General features: G+C 35.6%; 1 protein-coding gene across 7 annotated transcripts in view; it reads left to right on the forward strand.

Moving 5' to 3' along the window:
- PIGN (phosphatidylinositol glycan anchor biosynthesis class N) overlaps positions 1–17,399 on the forward strand; it is a 106,273-nt gene that overhangs the window by 52,978 nt on the left and 35,896 nt on the right. For all 7 annotated transcript variants that reach the window (XR_007121896.1, XM_047697395.1, XM_047697393.1 and 4 more), the window contains 5 exons: positions 1,740–1,839; positions 1,944–2,036; positions 3,206–3,297; positions 6,337–6,445; positions 8,919–9,027. Coding sequence is in view for 6 of the 7 variants with exons in the window: in XM_047697395.1 (XP_047553351.1) it covers positions 1,740–1,839; positions 1,944–2,036; positions 3,206–3,297; positions 6,337–6,445; positions 8,919–9,027 (503 nt within the window). In the remaining variant the exon portion in view is untranslated. The remainder of the gene's footprint in view (positions 1–1,739; positions 1,840–1,943; positions 2,037–3,205; positions 3,298–6,336; positions 6,446–8,918; positions 9,028–17,399) is intronic.

Below are 17,399 nucleotides of genomic sequence, written 5' to 3' on the forward strand. Positions count from 1 at the left end.
CACTAACAAAAGGATATAGTGTTGCATCTCCATTTGAAAGGACTAGGATTACTACATATATATACTTAAATCAGATTTTTTTCTCGTGTCATTTATTCTGGTTTAAAAATTTTATTTATTTATTTATTTTTTAAAGAGTTTATTTATTCGACAGAGAGAGAGAGATCATAAGTAGGCAGAGAGTAGATCATAAGTAGGCAGAGAGAGGGGAAAGCAGGCTCCCCGTTGAGCAGAGAGCCCAACCAGGCACCCCCTGGTTTAAAAATTTTTAGAATGGAAGTTTTATCCTTGCAGAAAATTCTATTCTACTACAGAACCTCTCCTGAATTATTAAATGTCTTCATTATGAAGATGACGTATGTATTTAAACTTTAAGAGGGAAGGTGATTTTGAATGTACGTTGTGTTCTATCTTTATCTTTTTGATAGGTTATATAGAAAATAAAACATAAAAATTCACTTTTTCTATAAGATCTTCTAAATGATTTACAGAATCATCTCTTGTTTCCCTATACTTATTCACTGTTGAAAACAAAAGAAGCATTCTCCTTTGGACTGGTGTTATATTTACTTAGTAGTTTGATAACTTTATGTGGCCATTGTTTTCAGTCAGGAAAAGATCATAAACTAAATGATACTGACCTTTTATAATTACTTGCTTAATCACTACAAATGCTAAAAAATTTTTTCCAGTCATAAAATGTAAAGTACTCAAGTATGTAATACATTTTTAACGGTTATGGATTCACATTTAATTACAATGAGTGTACAATTAGCAGCATCTTAAATTGGGTTTGGAAAAGGTTATTTAGTTCAGAGAAAAAGTGCAGTTAAGATTTTCTCTACCTAGATTAGGAAAACCTATACTCATTTTATTAAGATATTTGAGATTTCAGTATAAGATTAGCCTTGGTGAATTTAAAAATTTTTCCGGTTTTTGTCCATTTGGGTTCATTGTATTTTATTTCTGATCATATATCTCTAATTTTATATACTCATGTGTAGCCTAAGATCAAACATTTATTTATTTATCATTAATGTTTATTTTTATTTTTATTTTTTTATTTAAAGGTTTTTATTTATTTAACAGAGAGAGACACAGGGAGAGAGAGGGAACACAAGCAGGGGGAGTGGGAGAGGGAGAAGCAGGCTTCCTGCTGAGCAAGGAGCCTGATGTGGGGCTCAATCCCAGAACCCTGGGATCATGACCTGAGCCAAAGGCAGACACTTAACAACTGAGCCACCCAGGTGCCCCTAATGTTTATTTATTTTTTTTTAAAGATTTTATTTATTCATTTGACAGAGAGAGATCACAAGTAGGCAGAGAGGCAGGCAGAGAGAGAGGAGGAAGCAGGCTCCCCACTGAGCAGAGAGCCCGATGCGGGGCTCAATCCCAGGACCCTGAGATCATGACCTGAGCCGAAGGCAGCGGCTCAACCCGCTGAGCCACCCAGGTGCCCCCCTAATGTTTATTTTTAAAACAAATTTTTGTGATCATTATCAAATTCAGAAATTATACTTTTTCCTAAAATACTTCTAGCTTTCAAAAAAATGACTTAAGTGAAGAAGCCATTGAGAGAAATTTGTTAGAGATTATACTAGTTTTTGAATAACCTATGAATTGAAAAGTCAGTCCCTGATTTCTAGGTTTGCCCAGTTTTTATTTTTTACCATACTAACCTAAAGTTTTGTTCACTATATAGTATAAATAATCTTTTTGTAAATAATCTTGTCAAACAGGTTTCGAGTCATTCAAGATTTTGTCTTATCCCTGTTGACCTTTCCTCCAAGTCAGTTGGTTGCCTACCTGTTCATCTTTACCCTGGGAATTGAAGTATTAGTGAGTAATTTACCGCATTACAGCATTTTCAGATCTCTTTCATACATATGTAACTCCTTTTAAATGACCTCATTTTTCATTTCTTCTTTCGAATGCATTGCTAGGTTCTCAGTTTTTTCTACCGCTACATGCTCACCGCTGGACTTGTAGCTTTTGCGTGTTGGCCATTTATCACTCAGCTACGGACTCGAGCAAAGGTACAAGTACTTGTTTTGACATCGGATAGATGAGCCACTACTTTGTTTTGATATGTGTTTAACTCAGGGAATTGTTCGTTTTTAGAGAAAAGGGTAGAACGTGTCCTTACATAAAGAGCCTGGTCCTTTTGACAGGAGGACTGAGGTTACCTTTAAGTGATTCACATAGACTTTCATATCAAAATGAATTGGTCATGCGATGATTGAAATACTCTGAGGCAGAACTGGTATGTCCTTCTCTAAATTGCTTCCTAGATTCCATTAGCCTCAAATATCTAAAGGATGGTATTGTCTAGAGCTGTCCAGCAGCTTAGGAGGCAGTGCTCGGAACTCAAGTCAGAGGAGGCACCTTTACCCCAGCCCTGAGAATTGGCTCATGTTTCCACTTTGATACTTTTTTTTTTTTTAAGATTTTATTTATTTGACAGACAGAGATCACGAGTAGGCAGAGAGGCAGGCAGAGAGAGAGGAGGAAGCAGGCTCCCTGCTGAGCAGAAAGCCTGATGTGGGGCTCGATCCCAGGACCCTGAGATCATGACCTGAGCTGAAAGCAGAGGCTTAACCCACTGAGCCACTCACGTGTCCCTTTGATACTTTTTTGATGGAGGTAACAGGAGGATAGAAATATCTTCTTTCCACCCTATGAGAACTTAGAAGATTCTCCAACTAAAGGAGTGATTGATAATTTTGTATCTTAATTTAATTGCAGAAGTAATTCTACTTCCTTCCCTCCTGAGCTCAATCACTTAATTACGATTGCAGGCCAGCTTTCCTTTAGATGCCATCAGTATATGGTGTCTCTTAAGTTGATTGAAGCCCGTGCTGTGAAATATGACCCAGGTTTAAATCCTGGCTGTTTCATTTGCTGGTCATAGACCTGGTACCACTGATAAACTTTAACATCTCTGAGCTCCGTTTCCTCATCTGAAGTATTGTGAGTAATATAACCCACCTTATGAGGTTACTGTGGGAAGGTAATCAGATAATGCTCATATTATACCTAATACAGTACCTATCACATGACACATCCGCCACCCAGAGGAACTGTTTTACAGTTTAAACAGCTCTAAGGTTTTGCATGTAGTCTTCACAGCCATATAGCCTGTGAAACACTAAAGACAGTTTTCTTTACCACACTTGTCTAAAGATAACTTTTTTATTTATTTTAGAGCATCTCACTGAGTTGGATTTTCTTCTCTTTGCTCCTGGCAGTGTTCCCACTGATGCCTGTTGTAGGACGAAAGCCAGATATCTTTCTAGTGTACGGACAATATTTTAACTTATTTTCTTTTCAACATAATTGTTTTTCTCAATCCACACCATGAGATCTGAACCTAATCTTGGTCATGAGTTTCAAAATAAACTAATGAATAAAAGTTAAAATACTAATATCAAACAATTAGAGATTTTGGCTCGGGCTCTGGGGAGCATTTAGGCTCCTTGGAGATGATTCTGGGCCTTCAAAAAAATGAAATTGGACCAAACACTGATAATTTAAAATGCCAAATAAAAAAAAAAGTCTAGAAGCTTTTGTATATTGAGGAATCAGTAAAAAGGTTTCATATGAAAAAATGTTCTGTTTGCCAAAAATGAAAATATCTATAACCCATTGATGCAATCTTCATCTTTGCCTTTGAGCACGTCCACACTTTATAGTCTTAGAATAATGAAATTGTCTCCTATTCTAATCCGCATGTAATGATCTCTAGGGGAGGAAGCTCTGTACCTTGACAACTTTACCATATCTAACCACTTAAACTGTTAGAAAATTCTGTATACATGCATGCTGCCATCACACTTATTTCTTCTCAATATATCCCAAATACATCTCTAAAATAATTGATTACCTTTGCTTTTAAATTATTATCAAGAAATCCACTGGCTGTGTATGTATGTGCATGTGCCTGTGTGTGCTTGACAAGCTAAATGATCTGTATTTCATGTAACATTTCCTTTCATTTTCTAATCATGCAATTATCTTTGCTACTTTGTTTTGAACTCTTTATAAGCCAACTTTTTTAACATTTTAACCTAATCTTTAATTGATGAGGGTAGATCTTTTTTAGCTGAAGGAATGATATTTTTTAAATGATTTCTTTTAAGTATATGTTAATTTTTGGTTATGTTATTTATATGATATTTATCAGTGTAAAATCCGTTTATTAGTAGAGCCCAAAATAATTGTATTGAATTCTAAGACCATACTTCTAAGCCATAATTTATTAGAGTTACGAAGTAAAAACATTTTCTATCTGTCATAAACTATAATAGTATGTAAGAAGATGAATTCAAATATTTTCATTTATTTCTTGTTTCGTATTTCTGTGTGAGCTCTCCTATTGTCTCTTTATAAAGCCCCTTTCCCCACTTTGGTCAGTCTGCCTTTCTGTCCTGCTCAAGCAGTGTTGGCATAGTTGAGCAGAATTTATATACTAAAAGGAGAAGAGATTATATAAATAGTCTCCATAGAAATTTGCCACTTGCATATTTTGCTAAAGATGATTTCAAGATGCAAACGTGTTAAAACATGAGAAATCTAATTTGTATTTTTAAAAATTATGTTTTTTCCCTCTATGCTTCTTAATTTAAATTCCTCAGTGATTTAAGTTTGTGCTGGTATTTTAGTAGCTATGTTTGCAACTTCTTTACTTTGACTCCTGGTTCATGGAGAAATTTCTACTCACCATTTGATGTTTCACATCACCTCCCTTCTTTAGAAACTTACCAAGACAGATATGTGAAACATTTAAGGATAAAATTAAAGGAAAAATAAAATATAAAAAATAACAATAACTCTTACTTAAGTCTCTATTTTTGCCAGTGGATTACTTACTTAAGTCTCTATATTTGCCAGTGAATTAAAATACCAAATTATTTTTTTAAAAGGAAAAGCAAACAAAGAATCTTGATCATAGATGGCTATTTTCATAAGTTTTAATGGTAATCCATGTTGAATGTATAACTACTTTTTCCCCTTAAAAGAATCAAAACAAAAACAAAAACAAGCAAGTATTTTCCTAGGAATTCCTGCTTTGCATTCATTTTTAGCCCTGCTTTTTGCTTTCTTATTTCTCTTTAACCAACTCCTTTTCTCTTAGTTTTTGTATTGCCTGCTTCCAGACTGTGTCCTTAACCTTATTTCAGTTGTCCTATGTTACTCAGATTTTTAGGAGGCGAGAAATATAGCTTAATATTAGTATACCATTTCCTTGGTGTCAGTTTCCTTCAGCTTCAGGAACCACACCATACCTGGTGTTCTTGAAAAAGTGTAATTTATCAGGCACTGGGTGACTCAGGCTGTTAAGCATCCAAGTCTTGATTTTAGCTCAAGTCTTGAGGTTCAGGTCTCAGGTTGTGAGATCAAGCCAGCCCATGTCAAATTCCCAACTGGGTGTGGAACCTGCTAAATATTCTCTCTGTCCCTCTACTTCTGCCCCTCCACACCCTCCTCCCTCCCTCTCTTAAAAAAAAAAAAGTGTAATTTCTTGTTTCTTTACCGTACAGATGCCTCACCTGCATGCCGCCTTGGTGATCCCCTTGGTGATCCCCGTCCTGCCCTTCCTTTAGCCTCGGGCAGCTGAGGAAAGTGCCAAGATCAATGCTAGAAGGAAACATGTTGTCCTCTTAACAATAGTAGGGAATAGAAATGTTGATCCTTTTTGTGTGAATTAGTGCTCGTAGTCAGAAAATTTATGTTGTAGATACTGATGATATGTACGTATAACTATTTTTTATGTTGTTTTCTGTAAATTTATCCAAGTCAGGCTAAGAATTATGATAGCTGGTATGTATAAAAGTTTAAAAAATCAAAATAATCAACAGATTAAAAAATTTAAAAGTTCAAAAAGTCAAAGTAAAGAAATAAGGTAAAGATAACTAAAAAATTGTGAGAAATGAAAAATAACCCCATCCCTACTGCATCTTTTTTTTTTTTAAAGATTTTATTTATTTGTTTATTTGTCAGAGTGAGAGAGCACAAGCAGAGGGAGGGGCAGACAGAGAGAGAAGCAGGCTCCCCACTGAGCAAGGAGCCCAATGCAGGACTCAATCCCAGGACTCTGGGATCATGACCTGAACCAAAGGGAGATACTTAACCATCTGAGCCACCCAGGCATCCCCTACTGCATCTTCATCCTGTGATTTTTATTCCTGTTATACCAACATATCTGTTTTGCTCCTTCATCTTGATAAAACCAAATGACTAATAGGGTCTACATTAGAGTAAATATCTGACATGTTTATATGTGTTCTAGTAACTATCTTAAGAAAAATTAAAGTTGTGAATTGTGCTTTAAAACAGAATGGGTGCCGGCTTGCTGGTTCTCCTGCTATCCCTGTGTGTTGTAACATCTCTCTTAAAAAGAAAAGATCATTTTATAAATGAAGAGCTGCTGTTACATCTATTTCAGGTCAGTTACAGGTTTTCAACACCGTGTTATACTAATGATAGACCAAATGGATCTTACTGTTGTATATAATGATATTGTTCTTTTATTTTTTTTTTTTTAAGATTTTTATTTATTTATTTGACAGAGATCAGAAGTAGGCAGAGAGAGAGAGAGAGGAGGAAGCAGGCTCCCCGCTGAGCAGAGAGCCCGATGCAGGGCTTGATCCCAGAACCCTGGGATCCTGACCTTGAGCCGAAGGCAGAGGCTTTAACCCACTGAGCCACCCAGGCACCCCTTAATGATGTTGTTCTTAAGATGCCATCATATTTACATTGCTTGGTGCCTGCCAGCTGAAAAGAAAGTTCTCTAAGATATTACATGGAAATATATTCTCTAAGAGGTATGAAATAGCCAAAAGGTCAGCAGGAGGCAGCCCAAAGATGCCAAGAGAGCAGAGGTTAGGGAGATATAAGAGGCATCCGTATTGACCAAAAAGCTGAGCTGTAAACAGCCTCCTTTGGTCTGAGATTCTGTATAGCCCCTTCGAGTCAGGGGAAGGGTCATCTTTGACGTGAGAGCAGCCTCTGAGTATGTGTATATAAAAAATAGCCAGTTTAATGCTTCAGATGATGTGCCAGGGAAAGTAGACGTCACCTTGGTTGCTGGCTTTGGTGTGGTGAAAAGAACTTTGAACTTGAGGTTTCAAAATCAGGTCAGTTCCCAGTTACAATGCATACTAGATGTGAGTTTTTCAGTGATATAGGTTCAGTCTGTTTGTTTTTAAACTGTAGGGATAATATAGAGTTGTGAGCATGGAAACTACTTGTTTGGTTTTCTTACAAAAAAAAAAATAAATAAAAGAACACATCCAGAACACTGACAAAAGAACACTTAGAGGAGTCTTCTCGAAAAACTTCCTCCGAACAAAGCTGGGGTGATAGAAAGTAGTGCCAAAAACACTCTAAAATAAAAGCATAACAACACTTAAAAGATGTTATTTTATTCTTGGAGAACAACAGAGAACATATAAAATGAGAAGAAATATTTTGTCAAATGTTCTGTCAAAACAAAGGAACATACATTTCATTTTAAATGGTACACTGACTGGCTTTCCACTGAAGCCCATAGGTAGCTTTGACGGAATTCATCTATAATTATGACTACTTTGGCAGAAGTGAATTTTCTGGATCCCACTCTAAAGGACCAAGTATGTTAAAATTCTTACAGTCTTTGCTGGAAATACCCCTGAGTTGGCAAATCTGTTATGAAATTTTTTTTTACATTACCTTTATTAATTTGAATTAATTGCTCTACTGTATAGCATATTTTTGGTGATTCCAAGATAAATATCTTTTGACATATTAACATCTCTGACATGAGACTGTGTCTTGCAATTGAAAGGATCCTAGGATTGGGTCATAGCTTTATCAATAATTGTTTTTCTAAAATTCTTTTTTCAATTTTTTTTCTGAATTCACTGAAAATATAAGAGAAATTAAAGGTACCTCAAGGGTTGGTGATGAGGTTGCTAATCTGATCTCTAGAGGAGATTTACAGCCAATTATGTCATTTCTTAAAAATAGCAAATAACCCATGAGTTCAGAGGTTGGCAAATAATTTTCTAGAGCTCCAGGTTATAAATATTTTCAGCTGTGGGTCATATGGAGTCTGTTGTAAATTCTCAGCTCTACCACTGTAGCGTATGCGGAGCTGTAGACTACACATGAATGAATGAATGTAGATTACACATAAGTGACTAAGTTTCAAGAAAACAGTATTTCTAGGAACAGGCCACCAGCCTACAAGCCATAGTTTACCAGTTCTCCACATTTATGTATATTCTCTGAAGAATATTGTGTTCCTTGTGTTCCCAGTACCAGGTGAACATTCAGACCCCAAATATGTATTGAGTCAGTGGATATGACTGGGTGAGAGCCACAGGTAGAAGGCACTCAACCATATGGCACCGTCTCATTTCCATGAGTTAAGAAATCTTCAACATTGGGGCGCCTGGGTGACTCAGTGGGTTAAGCCGCTGCCTTCGGCTCAGGTCATGATCTCAGGGTCCTGGGATCGAGTCCCACATCGGGCTCTCTGCTCAGCGAGAAGCCTGCTTCCCTCTCTCTCTCTCTCTCTGCCTTCCTCTCCGTCTACTTGTGATCTCTCTCTGTCAAATAAATAAAATCTTAAAAAAAAAAAAAAGAAATCTTCGACATTAATAATGAGTATTTCTAAATAGATATGGTGTGATCACATATATCAGACTACTCTTGAAAATGTAAAATGCCTTATTTTGTCCTTGTAAAAGAGGGCCTTTGCTTACTACCAGAGCTCTATCCTATACCCTTGGCTGTGAGATGGTGAGCTGGTCCAATTTCAGTAGCTTTGGGGCTAGATTCCTGTTGTTCAAGCAATTTTCTAAGGATTCTTTTTATATATAAATTAGTCTTTCACTACCTTCTCTTCTACTGGTGTGTTTTGTATTTACTTTCAGATGCTGAGCATTGTGCTGTCCATGTATGTTGTGTATACGACCCATGATAGTTTGCTCAAGAAACAAGGACTGCCTCTTTTTAACCAGATCATTAGCTGGATAACATTAGGTAAGAGGGCAATCAAACCAGATGAGTTAATGTTATTATATCAAGTCATATCTTAAAATTGTCCATTTACATCTGTATTATTGTTACTGAAAGAAATAATTTTGTTGAATGAAAATAATAATAACCAGCTATGATTTCTATCTCATGCTGGGATTTGACAAAGAAAATTAGAACCTCTGTGACCATTCATGTGTTAATAAGAATTACTTGATAGAATATTATTTACCTGATAATAAGGCTATATTTATTCACATTTGATAAAACCCTAAGGGAATCCCGAAGAGGAGAGATTCTTATGCTGAAATTTCCTGTCAATTCATAAATTCTCCATTCTTATACAGGCACTAGGAAACAGTTCAGTTTTAACCTGGATTTCCCTTTCTGAAAATAACATTGATTAGTCACCTCCCAACACATTACACCTTTTTTAAAGCCAGTTAAATGTTTCAAAACACATTTCTCTATAGTACCTTTTTGTAAGGATCCTGAAATACACATGTGAAGGAAACAGAAGTAATTTAAGGACTTACAGTTTTCCTTCCAACTAGAAGACAAGACAGGCAAACTTGAATCTAGGTTTTTCCTTTAAAAAAAAAAAAAAAAGACATTTTGTGATGCCTATGGATAAATGTAACATGCAGTTTCACCCCTCTGGGTTTTTGGGTTTTTTTTTTAATGATTTTTGTTGTTCATAATTAAGAAAAAGATCTTTGGATGGAACTTTACCTTAAAAATGATGGAGGCTGTTTTGCAGGCTTCCCATTAAATTTCTTGACTTAATAAGATTATCATTTATATTCATTTTGCATGAACAATATTGATGACCGCTCCTTGATTTAAAAACAAAGCGTGTTCAGTTTGTACTGTGTTCTGGCACTGCACTCCTCTGTTCCCTGAGAATAATAAAGGTAGATCAAATCCCTGCCTGTTTGGAACTTACATAGTACATGGAAGAGGTGGGTAATATTTCCAGTGAGGTGACTATTAGTAATGATCTCTCTCACATGACGTTAGTTTTTAAATCCCCAGAAAAAAACGGAAACTATAAATGGGAACTGTGGTATTAAAGGGAAGTCTTTCTGTCATAGTGCATAACTTCACGAATGCAGTCATATACAACACACACCAGCAGATAAACAATATACGGCAGATAGGAGGTCCCATGTCCATAGAAGCAATGTAGCCATTGCTCATTCCTTTCTAGGGCAGCCTGGCTCACCTCCTTAGTATTCTTACCTACCTAGGGATAAATTACAGTGAAGAGCAGCAAAGAAAACACAACTTGTGTGCATTTCATTATATCTCATTTTTAAACATCTAAAACTTCCAAAAAGGTTTAAAAAAAAAGAACATTTACCAGAATTATAGAAAGCCTCCTTCACTTCATGTGCTTGTCCCTCATCTGTATTTATGAATATATGTATGGGTAACATTTTTTAGATACCATATTCAGTATTTTTATTTATTCTGCCATCCTTATATTAATTTTTCAGTTGACCTAGCAATGATCATGGCATTTTTTCTTTCTTTGTCTTTTATGACATTGACATTTTTGAAGAATATAACCCAACTGCAACCCCCACCCCACAATGGACTGTTACTCAGTTTGAATTTGTCTGCTGTTTTCTTGTAATTAAATTGAGGTTATGCATTATTGGTCAGAATACTGTATAAGTGATGCTGTGCCCTTCCTCGGGTCACGTTTGGAGGCACATGATCTCTATCTGTCCTTCATTGTTGATGTTAATTTCCATCACCCTATCAAGGTGTTTCCCAGTGTTTTCACTGTACATAAGTTGTCAGTGGGGACACACTCTAAGACTAACAAATATCCTCATCAGAATTTACCCCTAGGTGTAGCATCCATTTGTAAATCTTTACTGATCCAGTCTTTGGACTCCTACGGCATTTACCAGAGGTTCTCAGCATTCTCTATGAATCTTCCCTTGTTTCCTTTTCATTCATTGATTCATTCACTCATTCATTCATTTATCTATTTATTGTTATTGTGGTCACATGAGCACCTATTTTTTTCAAAGATTTATAACTCATTACTGTTGATACTTTGGTGCCCAAATTGTCCCAGACTTGGCTAGAGGTAGCACCTTCGAGCTAGCTTGTAGACACCCACCCTCCCTTAATTTTTTTGAGTACTTTCTTATTTTCTGGCATTAAGAAGATGTTTACCTTATAAGGTTTGCTTTATATCCACACTGTCCAAGCTCTAGAATCAGTTATTTCTCTGAGGAAACATAGCTGGTTTTATTGGGTGAATGGTTTTAGGCACCAAGATCTGAGTGCTGTATGTACCCATCATGCCTGGGGTATCTTTGCTTCTTTACTCTTCAATGGACAGAACTAAGAAATACATGCTTTCATATACATAAAACTTCTCTTACATATAGATTCATATGCACACATTAACACACATGTATATGCATGTTAACATGCATATACACATACCTATACATATTTCAGGAATCATAAGTTCACACTGATACCTATATTTCTATCTGTTCTTTCTTGCCTTACCCCATTCCATATTTATATGTTCCTCCCATGAAGATAACCAACCCTGGCTCCCAACAACATCAACATGTGTACTCATTGGTTCAGTCCTATAGTACATCAAAGCAGTTTCAGGAGTGTTTCACTCATACCATCACAAGAAACAAACTTAATATTATTCGAGATTTGCTTGTAATTCTCACTCTGCCCCCACACTTCACCTTGCCCAAGACCAAGGGTTCATGGTTAAATATTGTGTTCATATTTATTTGGATTTGCCTGCCTGCCTCCCTCCATCCCTTCCTCCATTTTGTTCACTGCGATCATGATATTTATTAGAAATACAACAAGGTTTGTTTGTTTCAGTTTGCTGTTTTGGTATTTTTTTTTTCTTTCCTGTTCTTTTTTATGTAATTCTTTAGGTATGTAGGATAGTCACACACTTCCAAACATAAAAATTATACAAAAGGTTATACTCAAAGAAGTGCTACCTGTGGTACTTTCACCCCATTCTCCTGTACCCCTAATCCTTCATGGGCTATGACCTTCATTGCTTTCTGGTTATCCTTTATGTGTTTCTCTTTGCACTGATAGACATAAGTATGTTTTCTTATATTTCCTCCTTTGTTACACAAAAGGGGTAGCATTTTACATATCCTCTTTTGTATTATGCATCTTTCCCTTAATACCTCTTGGTAATCACTTCATATCAATTCTTAGAGCTCTTTTGCCTACAAATGATTTTTATCTTTGTGTAATTGGTCTTTTTTTAATGCATCTGAATTTTTAGACATTTAGAAAGCCTTTTCTTGAAACCTAGGTTATGGAGGAATTCACTCATATTTCCTTCTTATACTTGCATACTTTGACATTTTACATTTCAATCCTTGATATATTTAGAGTTAATTATTCTAAATATATGGTTTAAGGAAAGGATTTCATTTAATTTTTTTCCAAATAGCCATCCAGTATCATTAATACTTAATTTGCCCCAGTGACTTGAGATATAACACTTCTATGTCATACTATACACTGGCCTATTTCTAGACTTTCTGTACTATTCTAATTATGTCTATTCATGTGCCAATAATATACTGTTTTATTACAGACTTCATAGTATATTTCAATAAAGTCTGAACTTTAGGATCTACTTGCTCAAACTTCAAAAAAAGCCCACTGGAAATTTTATTGAGATCATATTAAATATGTCAGTTAACTTCGGGAAGAAATTTTTTTTTTTAAGATTTTATTTATTTATTTGACAGACAGAGACCACAAGTAGGCAGAGAGGCAGGCAAAGAGAGAAGAAGAGAAGCAGGCTCCCCGCTGAGCAGAGAGCCCGATGCGGGGCTCGATCCCAGGATCCTGGGATCACGACCTGAGCCGAAGGCAGAAGCTTTAACCCACTGAGCCACCCAGGCGCCCCGGGAAGACATATCTTAATCATGAGTAATGTTGAGACATTCTAACCAAGAACAAGGGATGTCTTTCCACTTGCTCCAGTCTACTTTTGTGCCTCTAAGAGTAGTCTTTATTGTTTTCTTCATATGGGCCTTACATATTTCTTGTTAAGTATATTGCTAAGTGTTTTATCTGCCTTTTTTGCTATTATAAAAGGGTTTTTCTCACTCATTTTAGCTTCTAATTATTATTGAGATGAGTTGCTACTGATTTTACATGTTGATTTTATATTCTATTTTTTTTTACTGAATTCTTTCATTTTTTGAGTTAGGTTTCTCATTGACTCTCTAGGATTTTCCAAGTATACTATCATGCCATTTACAAATTAGAGGTATATTTCCCTCCTTTTCAGTTCCTAGTCGTCTAATTGTTTCCTTTAGTCCATTTGTACTCGGTAGTATCTCCAGAACAATGTTAAATAAGTGGAGATAGTGAACTGCCTTGATTTTTTTTTTTTCCCCTTGACCTTAGTGGGAATGCCTCTGGAGTTTCCCCATTAAGGCAGATGCTGGCTTTAGGATTGAGGTACATATATTTGTCATGTTAAAGAAAGTACATGCATTCTTGTTTTATTTAGAGTTCTTATTAGGAGTGCATGGGTGTTGAATTTTGTGAAAGGCTTTTTCATCATCTGTAGAGATAATAATGTGATTTTTCTTCTTAGACCTATTAATATGGCCTGTTGATATTACCAAGTTACAAGTATTGAACTGTCCTTGCATTCTCCATATAAACCCCTAAGACACATTTTATTATACTGTATTATTTTCTTAACATTGTGTTGGAGTCCATTTGATAGTATTTTTCCATCAGTATTCATAAATGATATTGACCTTTAATTTTTTTTGTTCTCTATGTATCAGCTTTAGGTATCAATATTAAACTTCTTCATAAAAAAATAAGTTTCTCTTTGATTTCTGTACTCTGAAATAATTTAGACAACTACTTGGGCCTATCTATTCTATAAAGTTTCGGAAGAATTACCCCTTGAAACTACCCAAACCTAGTTCTTTGTTAGGTAGTTCCCTGATAACTTCCTGTTTTTCTTATATGAAATTGGCCTGTTTTAAGTTTTTTTAACTCTGCTAGGGTTAGTTTGGGAAACCATATTTGCCTAAGGAATTAAACACTTCTTCTAGATTTTCACATTTATTTGTATAGAGGGATGCAAAGTAATCTCTTAATGATTTAAAATATTCCTTCTGTATCATTGGACATTTCCTTCATCATTTATTTTGTGTATTCGCACTTTTCCCCTTTTCTTTGATTAACTTAGCTAGTAGTTTGTCCTTTTTGTTTATTTTCTCAGAGTTTGGATTTTGATTTATTAATTTGTATTTCTACTCACTACCTCTTTAATTTTTGTATTATTTTCAACTTCTGTTTCATTGCATTGTGCGTGAGATTGTTGTTAGTACTATTTCCACATTATGGAACCTACTGATACTTTCTTTGTGCTCTAGTGTATGTGATAAAGATTCTATATGTACTTGAGAAGAAAGTATAGTCTCTCTCACAAGACTGTACTATTTAGTATATATCCAGAATATCTACTTTGTTGGTTATGTGGTTTTATATTCTTGTTTTTCATCAATTTATCCTATTATATTGAGAGTGGGGTGTCACAGTTTTCTGTTATTAGTATGCCTCCACATATTACTTTTTGTACCTTATATAAATTTTGTTTTATGCAGGTAGTTGATATGTTCTTTGTAGCAAAATTCATGACTTACGTCGTCACTGTGGAATGTGGCTTTAACATCACAAGGTGCCCCTCTTTGTCTTGTTCATTGCTTTTTGGCCTGAAATGTACTTTATCTGGTATCGGGATTGCAACCCTGAATTTCTTACTCTTAAGTTTGCCTAGTCCTTGCCTTATTTTTAGTCTTTTGAATCACTGTGTTTTAAGTCTTTCTCTTATTCAGCATAGAGTTGGGTTTTGCTATGTCTGCCAATTTGAATTTTTTTCTATTAAGTGCAAATATTCATGGTTAAGCTTGATCTCAGTATTTTCTTATGTTGTGGCTATGTGCATATTGTGCTGTACTTCCTGCGCTTCTCTCCAAATTTGAATGTCCTGCATCATTTTATTTATTGTCCTTACTGATTTTGTCATTGTTTTGGGAGGGTTGAGATTCTGTCTACCGCTTTTCTCCAAATACATAAATGTTTCTCTCGGCAGTTGTTTTATTTTTATTTATTTATTTGCTTATTTTTCAGAAGAATTTATTTATTTATTTATTTTCAATTATTGAGATATAACTGGCACATAACATTGTATAAGGTAAGGGAATACAGTGTGTTGATTTGATGCATTTATGTATTGCAACATGATTACTGCTGTAGTGTTAGCTAACACTTCTGTCATGCCACGTAATCATCTCTTTTTTGTGGTGAGAACAATTAGATCTAGTCTCTTTGCAACTTTGAAGTTTATAATACAGTATTATTGATTATAATTGCTTTGCTTTGTCTTGGACCTCTAGGACTTATTTATCTAATGGTTAAATTTCTACCTTTAAACATCTTTCCCGGGCACCTGGGTGGCTCAGTGGGTTAAGCCTCTGCCTTCGGCTCAGGTCATGATCTCAGGGTCCTGGGATCGAGCCCCGCATCGGGCTTTCTGCTTGGCAGGGAGTCTGCTTCTGCCTCTCTCTCTTTCTCTGCCTGCCTCTCTGCCTACTTGTGAGCTCTCTCTCTTGTCAAATAAATGAAAAATTAATCTTTAAAAAAAAAAAAATAAACATCTTTCCAATTCCAACACCACCCAGCTCCTGATAACCACCATTCTACTCTGTTTTTATGAGTGTAGCCTTTTTAGATTCCACATATAGGTGATATAATACAATATTATCTGCCTGGCTTATCTTACTAAGCGTAGTGATCCTTGGGATTGTCACAAATGACAGGATTTCCTTCTTTCTCATTATTGAATAATATTCCATTCTATATATATATAGACCACATTTTCTTTATCCATTCTTCCATTGACTGATACTTAGATTATTTCCATGCCTTGGCTACTGTGCATAATGCTACAGTAAACATGAGTGTACAGATACCTCTTCAAGATCTTGTTTTCAGTTCTTTTGGATAAATACCCAGAAGTGGGATCATCAGATAATATGGTAGTTCTATTTTTAATTTTCTGAGGAGTCTCCATACTATATTCATAGTGGCTGCACCATTTTATATTCCACCAACAGTGCACAAGGCTTCCAATTCTCCTACATCCTTCTCAGCTCTGGTTATTTTCTGTTTCTGTTTGTCTGTTTTATAATGGCCATTCTACCATGTGTGAGGTGATATCTCATTGTGGTTTTCATTTGCATTTCTTGATGGTTAGTGATATTGAACATCTTTTCATGTACTTGTTGGCCATTTGGATGTCTTCTTTGGAGTAATATCTATCTAGTTCCTCTGTCCATTTTTTAAATTAATGAGTTGTGTGAGTTCTTTATACTTTTTAGATGTAACCCCTTATCTGATATATAGTTTGCAAATATTTTGTCTTATTCCACAGGTTGACTTTTCATTTTGTTGTTTCTTTTGACATGCAAAACTTTTTCATTTGATGTAGTCCCACGTTTCATTTTTACTTTTGTTGCTTGTGCTCTGGGTGTCATATAAAAAAAATTATTGCTGAGAATAATGTTATCCTAAATGTTATTCCCATATTTTCTTCTAGGAGTTTTGTGCTTGAGTCTTTAATCCATTAATTATTGTGAGTGGTGTAAGATAGTGGTCCAATTTGATTTTTTTGCATGTAGTTATCTAGTTTTCTCAACACCATTTGTTGAAGAAGCTATCCTTTCCCCAGTGAGTGTTCTTGGCTCCCTTGCCAAATATTGACTGTGTATGTGGGGGTTTATTTCTAGGCAAAAAATATATTTCATTTGAGAGAGATAGAGTGTACAAAGGGAGAGGCAAGCTCCCCACTGAACAGGGAGCCCAATGTGGGGCTCGATCCCAGGACCCTGGGATCATGACCTGAGCCAGAGGTAGATGCTTAACTGACTGAGCCATCCACATGCCTCTGAACATATATTTTAAATAAGACATTTAGTCCTTGAGATTGAGAGAACTAGGTACTAGAGGATGCCTACCAAGTGCTGTAAGGCATGAAATAGTTGACTTATAGGTAGGTCAGCAGATTCTCCAGAGATCTCTTCCAGGCACTAATTCACCTAGTCTAGTTCCAGTGAGCACTTTTTGCTAATGTGCTGAGATCTCCAAATGGATTGTATGTCATAAAACTGGTTCTAACATATGTCATTCAGAATGGGGACTCTTATTTCCCCCTCATCAATTTTTTAGACAAACATAAAACAAGGATAGAAAATAGAGTTTTACAGAAGAGATCTCATTTGAATTGGCTTTTATAATAAATATTAAAATGTTGC

Source organism: Lutra lutra, chromosome 12 (genome assembly GCF_902655055.1).
Source record: "Lutra lutra chromosome 12, mLutLut1.2, whole genome shotgun sequence".
Classification (NCBI taxonomy): Eukaryota; Metazoa; Chordata; class Mammalia; order Carnivora; family Mustelidae; genus Lutra; species Lutra lutra.